Source organism: Schistocerca nitens, chromosome 7 (assembly GCF_023898315.1).
Source record: "Schistocerca nitens isolate TAMUIC-IGC-003100 chromosome 7, iqSchNite1.1, whole genome shotgun sequence".
Classification (NCBI taxonomy): domain Eukaryota; kingdom Metazoa; phylum Arthropoda; class Insecta; order Orthoptera; family Acrididae; genus Schistocerca; species Schistocerca nitens.
The window spans coordinates 103,718,168-103,740,124 of NC_064620.1; the positions used below are offsets into that span (position 1 = coordinate 103,718,168).

General features: G+C 39.7%; 1 protein-coding gene across 6 annotated transcripts in view; it reads right to left on the minus strand.

Moving 5' to 3' along the window:
- Positions 1-21,957, minus strand: part of LOC126195416 (E3 ubiquitin-protein ligase HECTD1) — a 314,241-nt gene that overhangs the window by 110,852 nt on the left and 181,432 nt on the right. For 5 of the 6 annotated variants that reach the window (XM_049934021.1, XM_049934020.1, XM_049934024.1 and 2 more), the window contains 2 exons: positions 18,385-18,531; positions 12,720-12,919 (listed from right to left, as the gene is read on the minus strand). In XM_049934021.1, coding sequence (XP_049789978.1) covers positions 12,720-12,919; positions 18,385-18,531 — 347 coding nt within the window. The remainder of the gene's footprint in view (positions 1-12,719; positions 12,920-18,384; positions 18,532-21,957) is intronic. The other variant, XM_049934022.1, reaches the window with a different exon arrangement.

Genomic DNA, 21,957 nt, shown 5'->3' on the forward strand with positions numbered 1-21,957 from the left:
TTGACCTGACTACTATCAAACGAATGGCAACTACTGCGAATCAGGGTGTGGAAGGGCTCCTGAGGGTCATGTATCCGTGGTACCAATACCAAAGGTATCCTAAGTAACATCCTCTCCTATGGATCCTGTCTCCTCTGCAGAAAGTACACGATCTGTCATTACCGTACACTTGACTGCGATCAGCATGTCAATGGTAGATCTGGTAGTCATGTACATGGTGGATGGCGACCAGGGAGGACTCAGAGCTTTGTACGAGGGTTGAATGAGAAGTGATGCCTCCACCTTCGTTAATTGGGTTTGGATGAGAATATTTTAATAAATCAAATGCAGAAATAATCCTTAGAATGTGACCTTTAATAACCAATATTCAATTTTCCACATAATCACCAGCCAATTGGATACATTTCTGCCAACGATGAACAAGTTTTCTGAAGCTGTCATGGAAGAAGTAGACACACTGTTTCTGCAACCACATTCTCACAGTTCTCTTACCATCTTCATCAGAAGCATAATTATGTCCCCGCAGATCATCTTTCATTATCGGAAACAGATGGAAGTCAGACTGTGCTAAATCCGGACTGTATGGAGAATGGTGTACGGTGGTGAGATTCAGTCTCTGATGTTCTGCTTTGGTGGCACGTGAAGTGCATAGTTTGGCATTGTGATGCTACAGGAAAACATTTCCCTTTCCCTTTTGGACCCTTGTTAGTCGTCGTTTCAGAGTTTGCAGCACTGTGATGTAATGCTCTGAATTTATTGTTGTTTCACAATCAAGAAAATCAACATAACACTATCTGCGTCCCAGAACACTGTGGCCATGATTTTTCCAGCGGAGGGCCGCGTCTTTAATTTCCTTTTCTGTGGCGAGTCTGTGTCGATATTCCATGACTGACGTTTCATGTCCGGGTCGTAATGGTGTACCCACGCTTCGTCTCCTGTCACAATTGAATGGAGAAAGGTGTCACCTTCATTCTCTTAACACGAGAGGAGTTCCCACCAAATTTCAAGTCAGTCTGCTTTCATTTCAGGAGTCAGCATCCAGGTTACCCATTGTGCACAGATCTTCTGATAGCCAAGCAAAGCAATAATGTGACCCACACATTCTTGTGAAATGCTGATCGTGCTTGCAATTTCTCTCTGAGTGATACCACAATCGTCCTGAATCAATCTGTCAATAAACTTACTTGCTCAACCCCCCACAGTACTCACATCAACACAATCACCATAAACTGCTTTCATTCTCTGATGAATCTCCTTTGAGGGGACACCTTCTGCTGTCAAGAATTCAATGACTGCACGTTGCTTAAATCGCATTTACCGACCATCTGCACAGGGTTCCATACTTTTCACTGTAACAACACAACCATTCAATGCTAAGGCTTCCCACCAACTGGAGCTGTATAGAAGAGGCTACAGAACAAGCCAGTACCTGCCGCATACTAATGCTGCCAGCTGTTGAAGTGCTACGAAGGTGGAGGCATTACTTTTCAGTCGACCCTCGTACCAGTCACCCTAAGCAATGAATTTAGGGTACTGTCTTTTACTGAAACTGAGCCAGTGGGACTCACTTCATTTGTTTTGGGGAAACGTGTTTTGGCCTATGAAAAGAAGACAAACACAAAGGGTCTATTAACAGTCAGCAGTTCACACATATAGCAAATGATGGTAGGGAAATGGCAGCAAGGAACAGAAACGGACAACAGGTGCATCTTCCTGGTCTTGCACCACAGGGTTGAGAACTGTGGGGTTCCCCTAAATAGGTCAGGTGTGCACTACACTTCAGAGGTTGCTATCTATGTAGCTGACTGTGTAGAATGCAAACTAGGCTTTTCAGATTAAGCAACTCTCCATCCAATCCAGATAACAATAGTTGTACAATACTCAAAAGAACAAAAGAAATGGCTCCCCCAAGTGAGTGTATTAAAATCCTATGGTAACAAAGTTCCACAATTCAAAGTGCTCTTGAAAAGCAGTACAGCTCACATAATACTTCGTACAGAAAGCTGGTTGAAACCTGAAATTGACAGCAGTGAGATTTTAAACGAAATTTAGGAGTATGTCGAAAGGGTAGGGTAATAGGAAATGGAAGCAGTGTATTTGTCACAGTAGACAAGGAACTCAAATCCACTGAGAGATAAATTGAAGCTCCTTGTGAGACCGTTTGGGCAAGACTAAGTATCAGGGTTGGGCATAAAATAGTAACTGGATCGTTCTATCACCCACTATACTAATATCCTGATGCAAGTGAGCACTTTAGAGAAAACCTTAATTCGCTTGTACCCCAGTCATACTGTAATCATTGGAAGCAACTTAAATCACCCAACAATTAAATGCGAAAATTACAGTTTTGTTAGTGGTGTGCAGGATAAGGCATTCTGTGAAACTTTATTAACCCTTTAGTGACCAGTGGGAACTATAGTTCCCACTTATTTGTTTTTGCTGTAAGTTCAGTGGTAATCCGTGTTCCCACTTCTAACTTGTGCTACCATCTCTGTTAGAGTGTGCTAACTATGTGTAGACTGTCAACAGTTAGGCAAAAGCTGTTTTATTTCTACCTTGTGAGTCAATCAATGCAGAAGCGCAGTTCCCACGTGAAAACGAGCCACTGTTTCGACCGCTACAGTGTTTTTTGGGTGGTGTGCTTTCCTTTTGCGTGTGAAGTGACTTGTGTTGTATTTATCTACTTTTATATTTTAGAGGGAGATAGTATTCATGTATATTTGCTGAATTTGACTGAAAATTACATAAATATTACAAGGTAAGTTAGTGGAAGCAGAAGTGAAGTATTCTGCCCATTGGCTGTGGCAGAGTATAATAAAATAATGGGAGGAGTGGATAGATTTGATCAGCTGCGTGAACGGTATGCTGTACGCCGCCATTCATTCATGGAAGTGGTGGCACAAACTGTTTTTCTTTCTTGTGGATTTGGCAGTTGTCAATTCCTACGTTATGTGGAAGCTACAGAAGACAGAAGCAGACCAGCTAACATTTAGATTGCACTTGGCAAGGCAGCTTATCTCTGACTTCTCATGTCTTAAGAGAAGAGGAAGGCCTGTTCATTTTCAAACACCAAAAAGAGGTGTGTCTGGAGTATCAGTTGAAGTTTGTCTGGAGAAAGTTGGAACTCATTTCCCTACAAAAGGTACAACAAACAGAAGATGCCACCAATGTAGCACTAAGAACAAAGAAGAGAGAACAAAAACAATGTGTAGCAACTATCGTGTACCTTTGTGTGTAGCACCATGCTTCTCGAAGTTCCATAGTACATCACCTTAGTGAACGCAAAGGACAGTATGAACTAATACAAATATAAATGTAATGTTTAACATGTTTTTGTACTAAAAAATAAAGGAAATACATTTTTTTAAATTGGCAAGTGAAGTTACTACAGAGTTCGGTGGGAACAATAGTTCCCACTAATTTTTTTATACTCGTAGGCTAAACTCTCACTTTCAAGATTTAAACTATGATTGTATGAACGGTTTCTTAGCCCAATAAAGTGTTCATAAAAATTCTACAACTTCCTGAAAAAATTTGGTCACTAAAGGGTTAAATTCCTTATCCGAAAAGACCTAGAGAAGATAGTTCAAAACCCCACTCACGGTGGAAATATATTGGATCTAATGACAACAGACAGACTTGACCCCTTTGAGGATGACCACATCAAACTGGTATCAGTGACCATGACGTGGTTGTAGCAACAATGATTACCAAAGGACAAAGGACAACTAAAACAAGCAGGAAGGCATATATGTTCAGTAAACTAAAATCAGTAGTTTCATATCTTAATGAGAAATTGAACAGAATAGTTGGCCGTGCACTGGATAGGTACCCAGTTCATAATGGGAGGGTACCTATATGGTATACAGTCACTGTAAAGAAACTTCTAAAGAAAGAGAGATTACTGCATAATAGGTGTAAAACAAAGCTTAGGGCTACAGACAGAGATATGGTTTGCCTGTGAAGAGAGCAAATGTGAAGCCTTCAGAGACTACCATAGCAGAATATTGTCAAAATGATCTTTCACAAAACCCATAGAAATTGTGGTTGTATGTAAAGGCTGTTAGTGGTACCAAAGTTGGGGCCCAGTTCCTAGCAAATGAGACAAGAATTGAAATTGAGGGCAGCAAAGCAAAAGCTGAGGTGCTTAACTTGGTTTTCAAATATTCCTGGATAGCTGCCCCAATGTAATCCTTGAGCCTCCAAAATGATGAATGGAATCAGTATTAGTGTCAATGGTGTTGAGAAACAGCTGAAATCATTAAAATTAAACAAAGCTCCACGGTCTGAGGGAATCTCTATCTAAATACTTAATCTGCAGCTCAGATAGCCCCTCTTCTAATTGTAATCCATCATAGATCCCTTGAACAGAAATCTGTGCCCAGCACTTGGAAGAAGGCACATGTCACAAACATCTACAAGAAGGGTAGTAGAAGTGATCCACGAAACTACTGCCCAATACTCTTTACAGTGATTTGCAATAGAATCTTAACACATATTCTGAGCTCAAACACAATGAGATGTATTGAACAGAATAACCTCCTCCATGCCAACCAGCATGGATTCTGGAAACATCTATCATGTGAAACCCAACTTGTACTTTTCTCACATGACATACTGAAAGCTTTGGATCAAGGCTAGCAGCTAGATTGAGTGTTTCTTGATTTCCGAAAAGCATTTGACTCGGTACCACACCTACATTTATTGTCAAAACTATGATTGTATGGGGTATGAAGTGAAATTTGTGACTGGACTGAGGACTTTACGGTAGTGTGGACACAGCACGTTTGTCAGATGTAGCAGTAACTTCAGGTGTCCCCCAGGGAAGTGTGTTCATACACTTGCTACTCATGTTGTATACTAATGACCTTGCAGACAATATTAATAACAAAATCAGGGTTTTGGGACATGATGCAGTTACCTGCAATGATATACTATCTGAGAGTCACTGCTTAATTATTCAGTCAGACCTTGATGAGATTTCACCATGATGCTGTGATTGGCAACTTGCTTTCAATGCTCAGAAATAAAATTGTGGACTTTCACAAAATGAAGAAAATTAGCATCCTATCAATATGAAATCAATGAGTGACAATTGGAATCAGCCAACTTGTACAAATACCTGGTTGTAACACTTTGTAGGGATATGAAACGGCATGACCACATATGCTCAGTTGTGGGTAAAACAGTTGTTAGACTTCAGTTTATTGGTAGAATATTGGGAAGTGCAATCAGTCTACAAAGGAGATTGCTTACAAATCATTTGTGTGACCCATTCTACAATTTTGCTCAACTGTGTGGGACCCATACAAGATAGGACTAACAGGGGATATTAAATGTATACAGAAAAGGGCAGTACAAATGGTCATAGGTTCGTTTGACCCGTGGGAAATGTTACAGTGATGATGAAGGAACTGAACTGGCAGACTCTTGAATATACACTCCTGGAAATTGAAATAAGAACACCATGAATTCATTGTACCAGGAAGGGGAAACTTTATTGACACATTCCTGGGGTCAGATACATCACATGATCACACTGACAGAACCACAGGCACATAGACACAGGCAACAGAGCATGCACAATGTCGGCACTAGTACAGTGTATATCCACCTTTCGCAGCAATGCAGGCTGCTATTCTCCCATGGATACGATCGTAGAGATGCTGGATGTAGTCCTGTGGAACGGCTTGCCATGCCATTTCCACCTGGCGCCTCAGTTGGACCAGCGTTCGTGCTGGACGTGCAGACCGCGTGAGACAACGCTTCATCCAGTCCCAAACATGCTCAATGGGGGACAGATCCGGAGATCTTGCTGGCCAGGGTAGTTGACTTACACCTTCTAGAGCACGTTGGGTGGCACGGGATACATGCGGACGTGCATTGTCCTGTTGGAACAGCAAGTTCCCTTGCCGGTCTAGGAATGGTAGAACGATGGGTTCGATGACGGTTTGGATGTACCGTGCACTATTCAGTGTCCCCTCGACGATCACCAGTGGTGTACCGCCAGTGTAGGAGATCGCTCCCCACACCATGATGCCGGGTGTTGGCCCTGTGTGCCTCGGTCGTATGCAGTCCTGATTGTGGCGCTCACCTGCACGGCGCCAAACACGCATACGACCATCATTGGCACCAAGGCAGAAGCGACTCTCATCGCTGAAGATGACACGTCTCCATTCGTCCCTCCATTCACGCCTGTCGCGACACCACTGGAGGCGGGCTGCACGATGTTGGGGCGTGAGCGGAAGACGGCCTAACGGTGTGCGGGACCGTAGCCCAGCTTCATGGAGACGGTTGCGAATGGTCCTCGCCGATACCCCAGGAGCAACAGTGTCCCTAATTTGCTGGGAAGTGGCGGTGCGGTCCCCTACGGCACTTCGTAGGATCCTATGGTCTTGGCGTGCATCCGTGCGTCACTGGGGTCCGGTCCCAGGTCGACGGGCACGTGCACCTTCCGCCGACCACTGGCGACAACATCGATGTACTGTGGAGACCTCACGCCCCATGTGTTGAGTAATTCGGCGGTACGTCCACCCGGCCTCCCGCATGCCCACTATACGCCCTCGCTCAAAGTCCGTCAACTGCACATACGGTTCACGTCCACGCTGTCGCGGCATGCTACCAGTGTTAAAGACTGCGATGGAGCTCCGTATGCCACGGCAAACTGGCTGACACTGACGGCGGTGGTGCACAAATGCTGCGCAGCTAGCGCCATTCGACGGCCAACACCGCGGTTCCTGGTGTGTCCGCTGTGCCGTGCGTGTGATCATTGCTTGTACAGCCCTCTCGCAGTGTCCGGAGCAAGTATGGTGGGTCTGACACACCGGTGTCAATGTGTTCTTTTTTCCATTTCCAGGAGTGTAGATATGAATTATCCCAAGAGACTCTACTATCAAGGTTTCAAGAACCAACTTTAAATGATGATTCTACAAATATACTACAACCACATATGTATAACTCACATAGGGATCGTGAGGATAAGATTACTGCATGCACAGAGGCATTTAAACCATCATTCTTCCCATGCTCCATATGTGAATCAAACTGGAAGAAATCCTAATAACTGGTACAATGGGACATATCCTCTGCCATGCACTTCACGGTGGTTTGCACAGTATGGATGAGCATGTATGTAGATAGATCTGAAAGCAAGGGGAAACATTTCTTATGGACATACAACTCTACTGTACGGCTAAATGATTATGGCATCCTCTTGCTAAAATATTCTGGCCAAGTAAAATAGTTTCCAATTTGGATTTCTGGGAGGGCAATGTCCAGGATGATGTCATCTGAAGAAACATATCTGATATTCTACAGGTTGGAGTGGGGAATGTAAGGACCCTTAATTGAGAAGGTAAGTCACAAAATTTAAAAAGGGAAATGGATTGGTTGAAGTTAGATATGGAGGGAGTTAGTAAAATGTGATGGCAGGAAGAACATGCTGTCTGCTCAGATCTGCACAGGGTTATCAATACAAAATCAAATAGGGGTAATTTAGGAGTAGGTGTAATAAGGAATAACAAAATAGTAATGCAGGTAAGCTAACAAAAACACATTGGTGGATGCACTAAAATGGCCAATATACATATAAAGCCAATACCCACACTGTAGTAAAAATTTATAATACTGACTAGCTCTGCAGATAAGGTTGATGATTAGGATCTTGAAAGAAAGAATGAATGAATGAACAGAGAAATGGAATTATTCAACAGCTACGGAAAACAAAAATTTTATTGTGATGGAGGGCTAGAATTCAAAAGTTGAAAAAAATGAGAAGAAAAGTACTAGGAGAACACAGACTGGGAGAGAGGAACTAAAATGGAAACTGTCTGGCAGAATTTTGTACAGAGCACCATTTGATCATTGCTAATACCTGGTTTAAGAATGATGAAATAATGATGTATACTTGTAAGGGATCAGAAGACACCAGTAGGAGGTTTCAGAGAGATCGAAATACCCTATTTTAAACTGCGTAATGTTTCAAAGGACAGATGTAGACTTTGGCCACATTATGTACAGCAACCATGATGCATAATTACAATAGAAGAAGAAAAAAAAATGAATGGTGTCGGAAAAGACAGATTGCTACTTACTGTAAAGAAGACACACAAAAAAGATGCAGACTGGCACAATTAAGAGACACATGTTTGGGCCATGGGCCATAGCCTTCATCAGCAAAAGAGAAACACACACCAGGTCATATACACAAGCAAGCACACCTCATCTCGGGCCAAACTGCTGGAGGTGGTGGTCATATGCACATGAGGTATGCTTGCTTGTATGTATGACCTGTTGTGTGTTTCTCTTTTGCTTACGAAGGGTGTGGCCGAAAGCTTTATGTGTGTGTCTCTTATTGTGCCTGTCTGCAACTTAACGGGTCTTCTTTCAGGGTTTCCGCAAGTTTCCCCACGTCAAATTTCCGGGTAATTTCCTGATTTCCAGACAAGTTTTTGAAGTTTTTGCATTTGTCCCTGATGAATTTAGAGATCTCAAGCATAAGTAAAGACATAAATTGACAAAAAAAAATGTAAGGACTTCTGTATTTCTCCCCCGTGTGAGCAAAAATCAGAAGTACTAACATCAACCTCTTTTGTAATAACTGTTTTTAGATGGAGAAAGCAAGCCAAATGGTATGTTTCATTAAGGCCAATGCTGTTATTTTATTTCAGTATAACTAAACACTTTTAGTGACAAAAACATGAATTTCCTTGGAGTTGCAAGACAGATTTAAAATACCTTCACCGATTTCAGAAATAACTTCAGAAAAACATGGGTCTCTTGAAAGAAGTGTTTAAGACAGGGAAGAGTTGTGTATATCAACACTATAGGTGACCACCAATAAAATGTTGGTTCTACTATGTCTGTTATTGTCAGTTATTACCCACTTGTGTTACGTCTATTATTTTACAGGTCTTGTCTCATTTTTCTTCCGAGAAATATATGAATACATAGCATACAAACCGCCAGCAATTTCCACAATTTTCTTCTTCTTGTTGTCCATACTTTCTAATACATAAGTTATTTTCGAAGTGCCAAAATGTAATAGAATAAATAAAAGTCTATAACACACCACACTGAACAATGTACTTGTGGCGAGACACTGACAATTCCCGAAATTCATTGCCCGTGGCCTCTGGCCTGCCGAGGAGCACTACAGTCCCGGATCCTCGGATAAACCACGAAAATCAGACGCATTATGCCACACGCAAACAGACTCGGCCTGTGGGCAGACTGGTGAGACCTGTAGGACTTGCAAGTTAGTGGGAAACGACGGGTTTCAGATTGGCAGGCCAGATTCATTAGAGATACCCGCAGAAATAGCCTGTGGTTTTAGCCCATCGTAGAAGTCCACTCGTGTGGTTGGCTATCCGTATGTCACAGACACAGTGTTGTTGAAATGAGACAGCAGTGATCAATCCATGCAAGAGATAACTTGCAGAAATACTCTTACAATCAATACTAATGAGGATAGGTAGCAACTCACCATACAGACGATCACTGAGGCACAGACAGGCATGTAGAAAAACAATCACACTCTCACAACTAAATTTTCAGCCTTAGCTTTTGCCAGAAAACAAGAGCACATGCACACGCACCAGCACACGCAACCACTCAGACACAACTAGTGCACACACGATCGTCGTCTCCAGCCACGGTGTCAAGAATATCTGAGAATCAGATCCAAACAAATCATTCCTCACACCTCCCAGCCTCTCATCAGCAACTGCTACGCTAGTGGCAAGAAGTGGTGGCAGCACTGACTGCAAGCTGAGGGGAGAAGCAGTAAGAATGAGGGAGTAGGAAGCGGTCAAGTACTGAACTGCACCCAGCCAGTGACGAAGCACTTCATCTCAGTAAGCAAACCATTTCATCTAATGACACAGAAACAAGATTTTCTAGTGTTTTTTCTTTTTTTTACCAAATTTCCCTGTCACATTTGAAATTCCCCGATTTCCAGAATTTCCAGAACTTGTGGCAGCCCTATCTTTATGGTAAGGAGCACTATCTTTTTCTTACCAAACCTGGAGTTTCAATTGCTGATTTAGAACCAAAAAAATGACATTCATTACTCCACATTGTCTTTAGCACAAAAGGGGGTGCGCTATGTTGTCATCAACATTTTTGATCACTGGCCAAACAACATAAAACGTCTGACAGAATACAAATGTACATTTGAAAGCAAACTGAAAAAGTTTCTGCTTGACAACTCCTCCTATTCCACAGAGGTATTTTTATTTTTGCAATGTATAAAAGTGGTTAATTGCCAGCACATAGTCACATTTACATGTGAATATGTAATGTGAACATTTATGATTCATTGTACAACTGAGCCATAGAACTTGAAACTAACTAAACAACCATAATTTATTGGTTACAAACTGCAGATTGAAACTGGAGAAATTGCAGAAAGGTAGGAGGCTCAGGAGACAGGACATGGATATGGATATGTTGCAAGAACCAGTGGTGGTTTCAAGTTACAGAGAGAGCACAAACAGGGGAAGGAGTAAAATAGAAGAAAAATGGGTAGCTATGAGAAATGAAATAATGAAGGGAGCAGTGGATCAAATAGGTGAAAAGACAAGAACCATTAGGCACCCTTTGATGATAGCACATGAGATATTTAATGCAGCTGAGGAAGGGAGGAAACAAAGCAGCACATGAAACAGGAAAAAGAGAATACAGATGTCTAAAACATTAATAGGAACTGCAAAATGGCAATGTAGGAAGGGCTAGATGAGAAATGCAGGCCTGTGGGTACATGGATGACTAGGGAAGAAATAGATGCAGTCTACTGAAAAACTGTAATGGCCTTTGGAGAAAAGACAAGCACCTGTAGGAATATTAAGATATTGAATGGCAAGTCCATACTAATTAAGGAAGAAAAAGCTGCAAGGTCAGAGGAATGTATAGAGGATCTATATAAGAGAAAAACTTGAAACCAATACTATAGAAAGAGTAGACGAAGAAGAAGAAAAGACAGAGGATAGAGGAGGAAGAATTTCACAGAGTACTGAAAGATCTCAGTTGGAGTTCATTCATTCTGATTTACTGAGATGTTTCAGGGAGCTGGCTATGAAAAAAACTATTCACAAGATATGCATGCATGACATGAGACGTGTGAAATGCCTGCAGACTTCAAGAAGAATGTAGAATCCCAGTTGCAAAAATGACAGGTGCTGAAATGTTGGAATATTACTGAACCATCAGTTTAATAAGTCATGCTTGCAAAATGCAGACATGAATTATTTACAGAAGAATGGAAAAGTGGTGGAAACCGATCTCGGGGAAGATCAGTTTGTGTCTGGAGAAATTTAGCAAGACACAGGGCAATATCAACCCCTCAACTTATCTTAGATGGTAAGTTAAAGGGAAACCTAAGTTTCTAAAATTGTAGATTTACAGTAAGTTTTCAAAAATGTTGACTGGAATACAGAAACAACTGAATGAAATGGATTGTATTTTGTGGCAAGGACATAAGATGAACATAAAAAAAAGGTAAAGTGAAGACAATGGAATGTAGTTGAATTAAATCAGACGATGCCAACAGAACTGTATAATGAAATAAGAAACTAAAAGTAGTTGGTAAGTTTATCTATTTGGGCAGCAAAATGACTGATGACAGTGTAAGTAGAGAGGCTATAAAATACAGACTGTCAATACCAAAAAAGCATTTTTTTTTAAAAGAGAAATTTGCTAACACTGAGTGTGAATTTAAGTGTTAGCATGTCTTTCTCAGATGTATTAGTCCTGAACATAGCCTTGTCTAGAACTGAAACATGGGCAATACACAGTTTAGACCACTAGAGAATCGAAGCTTTCAGAAAGTGATGCTGCAGAAAAAAGCTGAAGATTAGATGGATACAGCAAATAATTAATGAGGAAGTACAGAATCAAATTGAGCAAAAAAAAATTTTTGGCACAGCTTGATTAAAAGAAGGGATCAGTCGATAGGACAGTTCTAAAGGCATCAAAGATGAAACATTTGATGATGTAAGGAAACATAGAAGTTAGAAATTGTAAAGAGAGCCCAACACTTGAGTAGAGTAAGCAGTTTCAAATGGACACAGGCTGCAACAGTTATATAAAGATGAAGCAGCATACACACAATACACTTCTGTGAAGCGATGCATCGAACAGTCTTTGGACTGAAGACCATAATAAAACCAACAAGGTCACTTTTCTCTTGAAATCAATACTCTACCACTTTTTTTAGTTACTTATCTACCCATCTACTTTTCAGCATTCTTCTGTTAACACCACATTTAAAAATATTCTTTTCTCTTCTTATGTACAAGGTTATTATGTATTCCGGACAAATAACTTTACAATATACTTCCTAAAACTTTAATTTATATTTGATAACATATCTAGCTTCTCCTTTCTATTGGCAGTACACAGTTTATACCATATTTATTTTGCTGTCATTAGTAATTTAGCTGCCAATATTTTTATAGGCACGATTAAAATTGGTGTCTTAAATTTTGTAGTAGTGCGCATTACTATTACCTTTCATTTCTGTCTCTTTACGTACCATATTTTCCGTGAACCTGCACTAAAAGAATACAAGACGAAGAAATAAACTGTGAAAGGATATTCATGCAAACACCTCCCCCTCACAGAGGCAGTATAGTGGGGACAGCGGTACACATTAAAAATGACAGAATGAATGATAGGATCTTAAAATGTGTATAGAATACATAACTAGAACAAAAGGTTACCTTTGCTGCAAGATTATCAGCTGATGCAGCTTGTTCTGTGCTTGCAACAGATGCCCGTGCTGCACCAACCTCAGTAGCGTCAGGCAGGCTCGGAGTCGAACTAGATTTGCGGCTTGCAAGAACACTGCTGCTTCCGTTCTTTCCACTGGCCTTACTGCTGCTTGTTTGCTGGGTTGTACCACTGCTTGGTGTTGCTGTAGCTGCCAAATACCAAGTTAAACATCTACACACACTGTAAGAGAATTTACAGGGGGCAGGTGCGGGCACAGAGGGAAAAGCGGCTCGAGGGGTATCGGGGGAAGAGGGGCATCGGGGGAGGGAAGAGGGGTATCGGGGGAGGGAAGAGGGGTATCGGGGGTGTGTGGGAGGAGGGAAGAGGGGTAACGGGGTTGTGTGGGAAGAGGGGTAACGGGGGTGTGTGGGAGGAGGGAAGAGGGGTAACGGGGGTGTGTGGGAGGAGGGAAGAGGGGTAACGGGGGTGTGTGGGAGGAGGGAAGAGGGGTAACGGGGGTGTGTGGGAGGAGGGAAGAGGGGTTGCTGGAGAGACATTCAGCCATTAAAAGCAATAATTACCATATTCTAGTGATTCAACAGGTGAATCTTCTTACCCTCTACTGCAATCAGTTAATGATGTAGTTACTGTAGGTGCCTCAAGTGACATTATTTTATTACTATGCATCTAAAGGAAAAACAAGTTGTGGTTGCATGCTGCATTTGGCTGAATCATTCCATAATCACCCTGATTTCATTATCCACATGGTGACATGAACACCTGAATTATTGATACTGAAGAACTTTTCTTGATCTACTTCTACTTTTCTTTTATTTAACTGAATACAACACAAAAATAAATTATGACAGCCCCCCACCAAGGCGTGCACTCTATACATAAACCACAACTGACTACAAACACACTGTACAGGAAAATCTCTTAAGACTTAACAGTAAATAATGTTCCATTTATTTAACTTTGATTGTTGTATTACAGTGTTTTTTTTTTTTCTTTTTTTTTTTTTTCCAGTAATGAAAAGAATTCATTGTATCGATACGCAATTAAAGAATTTATTAAGGGCAATATATTTAGTAACAACTATAAGAATTTGAAGCTAGATTATAAGATCTATGTTTTTCCAAACAGAAGTAATATGCCATCTGTATTTATTTCCTTCTGTTACTGGGTGATGTAAATATTTCCTAGAAAATTTAAGCTGTTTGAGATAACTGCAACTACATGAAGTTGGTTTCAGACTAATGTTGTTATTTGTTAAATAAAATAGACTTTGAATCCTTAATAACTAAATGATGGGGATTTGTGCAACCAGAAAAAAAGTTCCTGTGACATTTACAAATTGGAGTATAATGAAATACAAAGAGATATCAAATATTACTGCAGAACAGTTTGAATTATTTGTATATTCTAACCAAAAGAATCTAGCAATTCCAAACAGAAAGTTCGAAGTTTGTATAGTGTGACAGTTATTGAACAATATTGGGGAAAAAAAAAGTAAATTAGTTACAAACTATAGTGTGTATGCACTTTATTCAACAAGTAAACGTGACTACAGATATTCAAATTTAGGTTATGACACGTTCGATATGCACGTCATCATGACAAAACCATAATCCAATGAAGTGTCAGAACACTGATGCTGTCTATGACCTGAATAGCTGTTTTCAGCTCAGCAATGATTTTGGGGTTATTGCTGTACACTTTTATCTTTAATATGGCCCCACAAAAAGAAGCAGCATGTGCTCAGGTATGGAGAATATGGCTAATTGAGGACAATGCCACTGACCTCTGGGTACCCCACAGTCAGAATGCGGTCCCCCGAGTGCTCCTCCTGGACATCAAATACTCTCCCTGCTTTGATGGGGTGGAGTTCCGTCTTGCTTGAACCACATATTGTCGAAATCAGGATTACTTTAAATAATGGAGATGAAATCACCTTCCAAAACCTTCACATACTGTTCGGTAGTTACCGTGCCATCAAGGAATATCGAGCCAATTATTCTGTGACTGAACATTGCACACCACACAGTCACCCGTTGGGAGTGAAACGACTTCTCGATTGCAAAATGTGGATCCTCAGTTCCATTGACCTTATTGCAATATCTCTACAATGTGTCTTCCTGCAGATGAGGAAGTATTAACTGCTTACTGAATTTAGCAATCAATTCTTCAAAGAGTGTCCTTATTACTGTACTCTTTTTAGTTACCTGTGTTCCCATCGAGAATCTGCTACTATTTTCTCGAATTTGATTTTTCTTTTCAATACACCTGTTTATCCTCCATTGCCCTCTTCCTCACCATGTTCACATTCACCGTATCACACCATGTGAGACAATTACTCACTGTTTCACACTGCTCCGGTTATGATCAAGGAATGGTGGGAGGGAACTGCATGCGTAGAGATGAATTGAAGACACCAAAAATTCAGTTTGTAAGCTTAGTTGAAATTATGCCTCTCCAATGTGTAAACCACCAGGTTTTGATCCACTTCATTTTCATTACTTTAACTTCCAAGTATTAACATCTGAGGGGCAATACAGCTACATTATCAGTCAGAAAGCAGTTTGTATGGTTCATTTGCTGATCCACAACACATTTTCTGAAAACTGCTGATTAACTTTACATGACACATCAATAATATTGGCTTTATAATACTCTTAACATCTATTAAACTTTTGCAAACGATAATACTCAATCTCCTGACAATGTTCAATATTAAAGACCCGTTTTTAACATACAAATAGCAATTTAGCTTCTGCAATAAGAGCATACACTACGACCACTAAAAGTCAAAAGTCACAAAGTGAAAGAGTTTTTTTGACACTTTCAACACTGATGACAGAGGCTGCGGTTAAAAATGCGGTAATGACTCTTGTGTCCTAATCTCTGATGTGTGTGTTGTTAGACATGGCAAAATCTTTTGTTGGTCCTACAATACCTGAGTAACAACAAGGGAGGGAGATTAGAGTTTAGTGTCCTGAAATGGAGCACAAGCTTGGAATAGGACAAGATGGATGAAAGAAATCAGCAATGGTGTTTCATAGGAACCATCCCAGCACTTGCCTTAAACAATTTCAGGAAATCGCAAAAAACCTAAATCTAGATGGTTAGAAGAGGATTTGTATCGTTGACCTCCCAACTATGAGTTCCATGTGTTAACCACTGTACCACCACATTCAGTACGAGAAACAAGAACAAATGATTATAGCATGTGAATTTTTAATTATATTTACCCCTGTAAGCAGATGAAAGCATGTTTATAAATGTATGAGAGTCCACTTTAAATGTTCACATTTCAGTTGCTATAGAAAAACCAAGGCTACAGGATAAAGAAAATAAATTTTATATTAGATAAAATGTCATACTGTCAAGTAACATGTAGATATTCACAATATTACTTTCACTTAATTTCAGCACATTGCATAATTATGCTGCCACCTTGTACCAGGCACTATAACCAAAGTAAGAGTATAATGTCTTGATACAGATATCACTAAATACAAAGGTCAGTTTAACAAAGGTGGGTATGAATCTGCTATATTCTTTAAGGAACTACGCTTCACCAGAAGTAGTTCAGGTGCATCTCAAAAAGATTTTCACCAAGACGACAAATATTTTACCCCTCAAGTTACCTTCCATTGGGAAAGTGGGTGCACTTAACAACTGTGATATGACTTTCAAATGAGCACAGCAATCTGTTTTTTCTTTCAGGTTTTATTAGGCAAATCTAGATTTCAGCTAGTGTCTAGCCATTATCAATGCACTATTTCATGGTTTCAATGCATGTCCTAGTATGTCAGCCACCTGTTGTTCGGGCCTCTGTCAAGTTCGTTCATGACTACTAGAACTAGGACATGCATTGATACCATGAGATAGTGCACTGATAATGGTTAGGCAGTAGCTGAAATCTAGATCTGCCTAATAAAATCTTAAAGAAAAGGACGACTGATTGCTGTGCTCTATCATTTGAAAAATATTTTACCTCCATCCACAGGAAACATAAGAGCACTATCTTAAACATTAGGCCACTGTGTTTCGCATCTATTACTCAACAGCAAATTAGACTTTGTAAGATCAATTCATAGAAAAATGATTTAGATACGTGGACAAATAAAAAGCCTACACTGTCTATAAATAATGACATAAATACATAAATTAGGTTTTCTAAAGAACATTATTTCAACTGTGAAAAGTCAGCTATAATGTGGGAGCAAAATATCTGACTCATGGGAGAAGGTGGGGGAGGCTATTTGTTGACAAAGAAATGGTTCAGCTGCTGAATTATGTAGGAAGTGAGTCACAGAATAACAGTCATGATTTCAAATGATACTAAAATTACATGAATGCTGTCACACATGCACCTTGCAACAAGTTACTAGCTCCAATGCACCAATTATCAATAATAATCCTAACGCAGCAATGTAAACAATTTTGTGGTGATCCTATACAGAGCATTGTAGGTTTTAGCTGCTGATAAAGACAAGTGAAGCACATTTATATCCAGGTGATAAATGTAAATATGAGAAACTGTAGCTTATTATCAACAGAGAACCCATGACAGAGATATCTGAAACTTCACTGTTATGTTAAAGTAACAGTTTTATTCACTTTTTCTTGTTTTTTAGGAGGTACGATATTTTAATATCAACTTTGGAATGTTATAAAATAGAAAACTAGACCTTACAGCTAGGTGTTCAAAAAATATCCCTTAATACATACACTCTTATTTTGGTATGTGCATTTGTCTCCACACATAAAAATGTCTTTTGTTGGGGTTGATCCACAATGTAGGTTTACTTTCATTCTCACATAGTGGACAAACAAGATTCCGGTCGTACAGAAATTATAGCTATCTCAGCAGAAATATTGGTTTGTGTGATGTAGAACTTCTAAGAGAAGTCTCTAATTAGTACAATGAAGATCAGTTAAAAATTGAATTTACAAACTTTATCTTGTTTTAATGAGAAGTGTACAATTTTTTGTGTTCTCATATAAATAGTGTATTCAGATAAAAATGGGTATGTTTCTGACTCAATCTGTGCTTTGGTAAATACACATATTGTCTTGTAACTTGCACAAGGACCAGTTTCATTGTAAATAAAGCTTACTTTTTTGCTTCATAAAGAGCTCAGGGATTTTTAACTGCTGATCTAGCAACACCAACAGCCATGATGTTATTTACAATGAAACTTACTGCAGAAAGTTCCTCAATAATAGTGTTGTACAAAAATCCATTCTACATTACTTTAAAAGGAGAAATTAAAGTTCAGTCATTACTAAGAAGATACTTGTTATGTTTTTCAACTACTGGGACAAAATCAAGGTTCATAAATGATAAGCTGCATACTATATTCCCTTTGTTTCATTAATGGAGTTGATTCTTTGCATAGCTGTAGACAAAGGTTTCACTTTGAGAAGCTTTACTATCAGATTAATTCAGACTTCTAAAGATCAAAGTACTGAAAAAGATTATCCAGGCAAGGAATTAAAAAATACAGAACCAAAAACAGTTACAAAATCCTACCTTTCCACTGAAGTAAAGATGGTTTGTCATGATTATCAGTCAGGTCTTTGTTCTCTGATTCAAGGAAGTATTCTCAATGCAGAACAGTAGTGGACTCAGAAGTAGACAGAGAGCACAGGTCGGGAGCTTACCAGCAGGAGCTGTCGGCGTCTTGGGTGCGTCGGCATCTGAGACCCCTGCCCCAGAAGGTGTTCCTGCCAGGCGAAGGTCGTACTTTCCCTCAGCACCCATGCGGTAAGAGTTGGAACCTCCGTGGTCCCACGTGACATCGATCCAGCCTTTTGACATACAACCACACATCCCTGAAGGGGGACGAACTGCATATCTTCCCCCAGAATGGGTTGACAAGCACCTTTATGTAGGTGAAACTCACCTCCCTGAACTTGTCCCTGAAGAATCTAACAGTTCTGAAAATGCATGGTGCTTAGGGCTCTCTTCAGATATAATAGTACTGTTTCCTAATTACCACTATCTAGAAGACTGAAGCAGCCAGCAAGGAGGTTAGTGAAAATTACATGCAGAATAGAAAACTCAAGCACTCCTTTATCTGTGACACAGAGAGCTTTTTATTTCTGCATGTATGAAATTACTTCGAAAGAAATTAAAAAACTCGTGGTGGTGGATGTTTAACAAATAATTAGATGTAATAATAGCCCAATTTCATTACTGTAATATGAAAAATACTTCCTCACATATTTCATTTGTTTATGAATGCATTAGGATAAAGGATATCAAATTGGAAAATGTTAAATGTCTTTGGATACGATGTAGCTCCTCTCTCTCTCTCTCTCTCTCTCTCTCTCTCTCTCTCTCTCTCTCTGTGTGTGTGTGTGTGTGTGTGTGTGTGTGTGTGTGTGTGTGTGTGTGTGTGTGCGTGCACGCGACTGGGCATGCATGCACGCATACCTGAGCACACAGGCATGCATAGAGAGATTTGTAAGAGTATTTGAAGAGGGTGGGACAGAGGTTTTAAAGGATGGATGTTTTCAAAGTGTAAAAACACTAGCCTACAGAGGCCAGAAGTGTTTCAAGAGTGCGTGCCTCAAAAATATGTTTAGGTAGTGGACCAGGGCAAAGGAGGGAGAGACCAGAGGGGGTGAGACAGCATTCCCTACATTGCATGGCAAAGTACACAAACATATCACGGAAACAGACACAAACTTTGAACAATGTAGTGAGGAAGCAACCATGAAGTTGTAAATTAAGAATAAAACACATTTAGGAACTCTTAACTTACGTGGCTATTTTCAAATCCCCTGAAACTCTTGTCTGGAAGAACTTATGCGATCTCCCATCAATAATGAAATATTACAGGTATGTGAAAAGATGTGTAGTGTGCATTCTATATCAGAATGTATTTTGTGTGTTCAAATATACATCAAGGGGTATGTGTGTGTATGTGCTAACTTTTTTCAGTTCTCCACATCATCATTCCTGATATGTCATGAAAGAGCACTAGTGACAATTCTGGCAGACAGGATGACAAAGAATGACACACTATTGCACTTTAATTATTTTCAACTACCAATACTGAAAATAATCCATCCTTGTATTTCAGTGCTATGGGAATATTGTAAGTACTGGTGGCCAAGGAACTGAATAAATCTTGTCATATTATGAGCTAATCAAATATAATAGGTTTCAATAAAAAAGTCTACACAAACTGAACCTACAACTGAGTCCCGTGATATTCAGAAAAGCTCAGTGGATAAAGCCGGCAGCTTTGACTTCATTTCGAAGAAAGTTATCTACTCACAATGTCTTCAAAACAGATTACTACTGAAAAATGAGAACTATGTTTGTTAGTACTGGCAGGCCAGATGAACAACGAAGGCAACTTCAGATGTTTCCAATGAATTCAAGTCATTTCTGTTACTTGTACGAAAGCAACAATAACACACTTGGTATAACATTCAATACTAATTATCTGCTAGTTTTATAATTTGATTTACAGTAACACGCAGACTAGATGAATATCTTGTCAACTTTTGCTCTGTGGAAGGGACAAGGTCCTACGAGATGGGTGGAGATCATGTTATACTAGTAATCACTAGCATTTGCAAGTTGAAGAATTTAAAAAATGCTAATGAAACAAAATTACTTCATGTGCCTCTTTCAATTACCTCTACAATGTATTTTTGACAGTCACTTACTTTCAGCCATTTACCTCCTGCCTTTTAAGACAAAATACACCAACTGTTTCATTCTACACTATAGCATAAGGAGTAGAGGTGAGGTGGAATCAGCAAATATATTTTTTTCCTCCTGCAATATCAACAACCAGAATAACTAATACAATAACTTGAAAAAAAAAGTTCCTATATCAGAGATTATATTTTAAAAAACACCTGAAAGTGCCAATAACCATCACCAAAACAAAATGTCTAATCAAATTATTAACGTGTCTCAGAAATCTATCTGTGATAGTCGTCACAAAAAATGGAAGACAGCAACAGCAGCTACAACTAAAACAATAACAGATTCTAATGCTTTTCAATATCAGGAGTGTCCAAGGCAAACCAAAAAAACTTGCTCTTTGTGGCACCTCAAGACGAAAATTTAGCACTTACAATCAATCTTAGTGCAAAATTTTTAATTATGCACAAATCTGTTTTGAATGTTTTTTGTCCTCAGAGTTTTACGTCCACCTCCATAGGTGAGTGGTGGGCGAAGACTGCTGCCATGCACAGGACCTGGGTTCGATTCTTGGTACTGCCGAGGAATTTTCCCAGGTGGGAGGGCTGGTACAGGGTGTGCTTAGCCTTGTGATACCAACTGACAAGCTACTTGATTGAGAAGTAGCAGCTCCAAGGTCTGGAATGCCAGCAAAACAGCTGGGAGAGTTGTGTGCTGCCCACATGCTCCTTCACACCACAGCTGCACGACGTCACAAGGCATAGAATGACACGGCCGCCAGTCGACACCCTTTGGCCATTCAAAGCCTGGACGAGAAGCTCCTCTTTTCCAGTAAGGTTTTATGTCTCACTTTTTTGGCAATAGAAATTGGTGCTTTGCTTGCTGTTCCTATTTCATATTTGCAGAGATGAAAATCTTGGTTGCAAGGTCAGATTTTTTGTCCATTTAGATGACATTTAGCTAAGTGACATCAGTTGTATGTTATCTCTCTGCTCCTTCTGATATGGTGTCAGTAACACACAATGATCAAAATAACAGTAGCAGCATTCTAAAGATGACATTATTTCTACTTGAAATGCAACTGAACTGATCCAAATAAAACTTACCTTAAAATGTTCTTTTGCTAAGGACAGTATTATATTAAACCTTGTTGCCTTGTAATAGTTTTCTGGTAAAGACACGATGTAGCAGAGCAATTAATCTGATATACGCTGCTTGCACAAAGAGAAGGATTAAAAGAACTACATGCAAGTGAAACAAAATATAATGTACTTAAAATCTCATGTTGTTCCTCAAACCTTCCCCAGAATGGAAACAAATTACCCATATCCCTAGAGAAAACAACGCAAATGAAGTTGGGTACTAGATCAAAACTGTTGCTCAGATCAGGAAACAAGTACAGCCACTGACTTTCACAACAGTACTCTCATACCAAAGCTAATGAAATGTACAGTTATCCACTTTCCTTCTCCTCGCTTTACAAATTCATATACCGTGATGAAAAAATTAATCCGTACACTAGTCTTTGACTTCAAGCCACATTTCTCCCTTCCACCACCAGTTTTCTA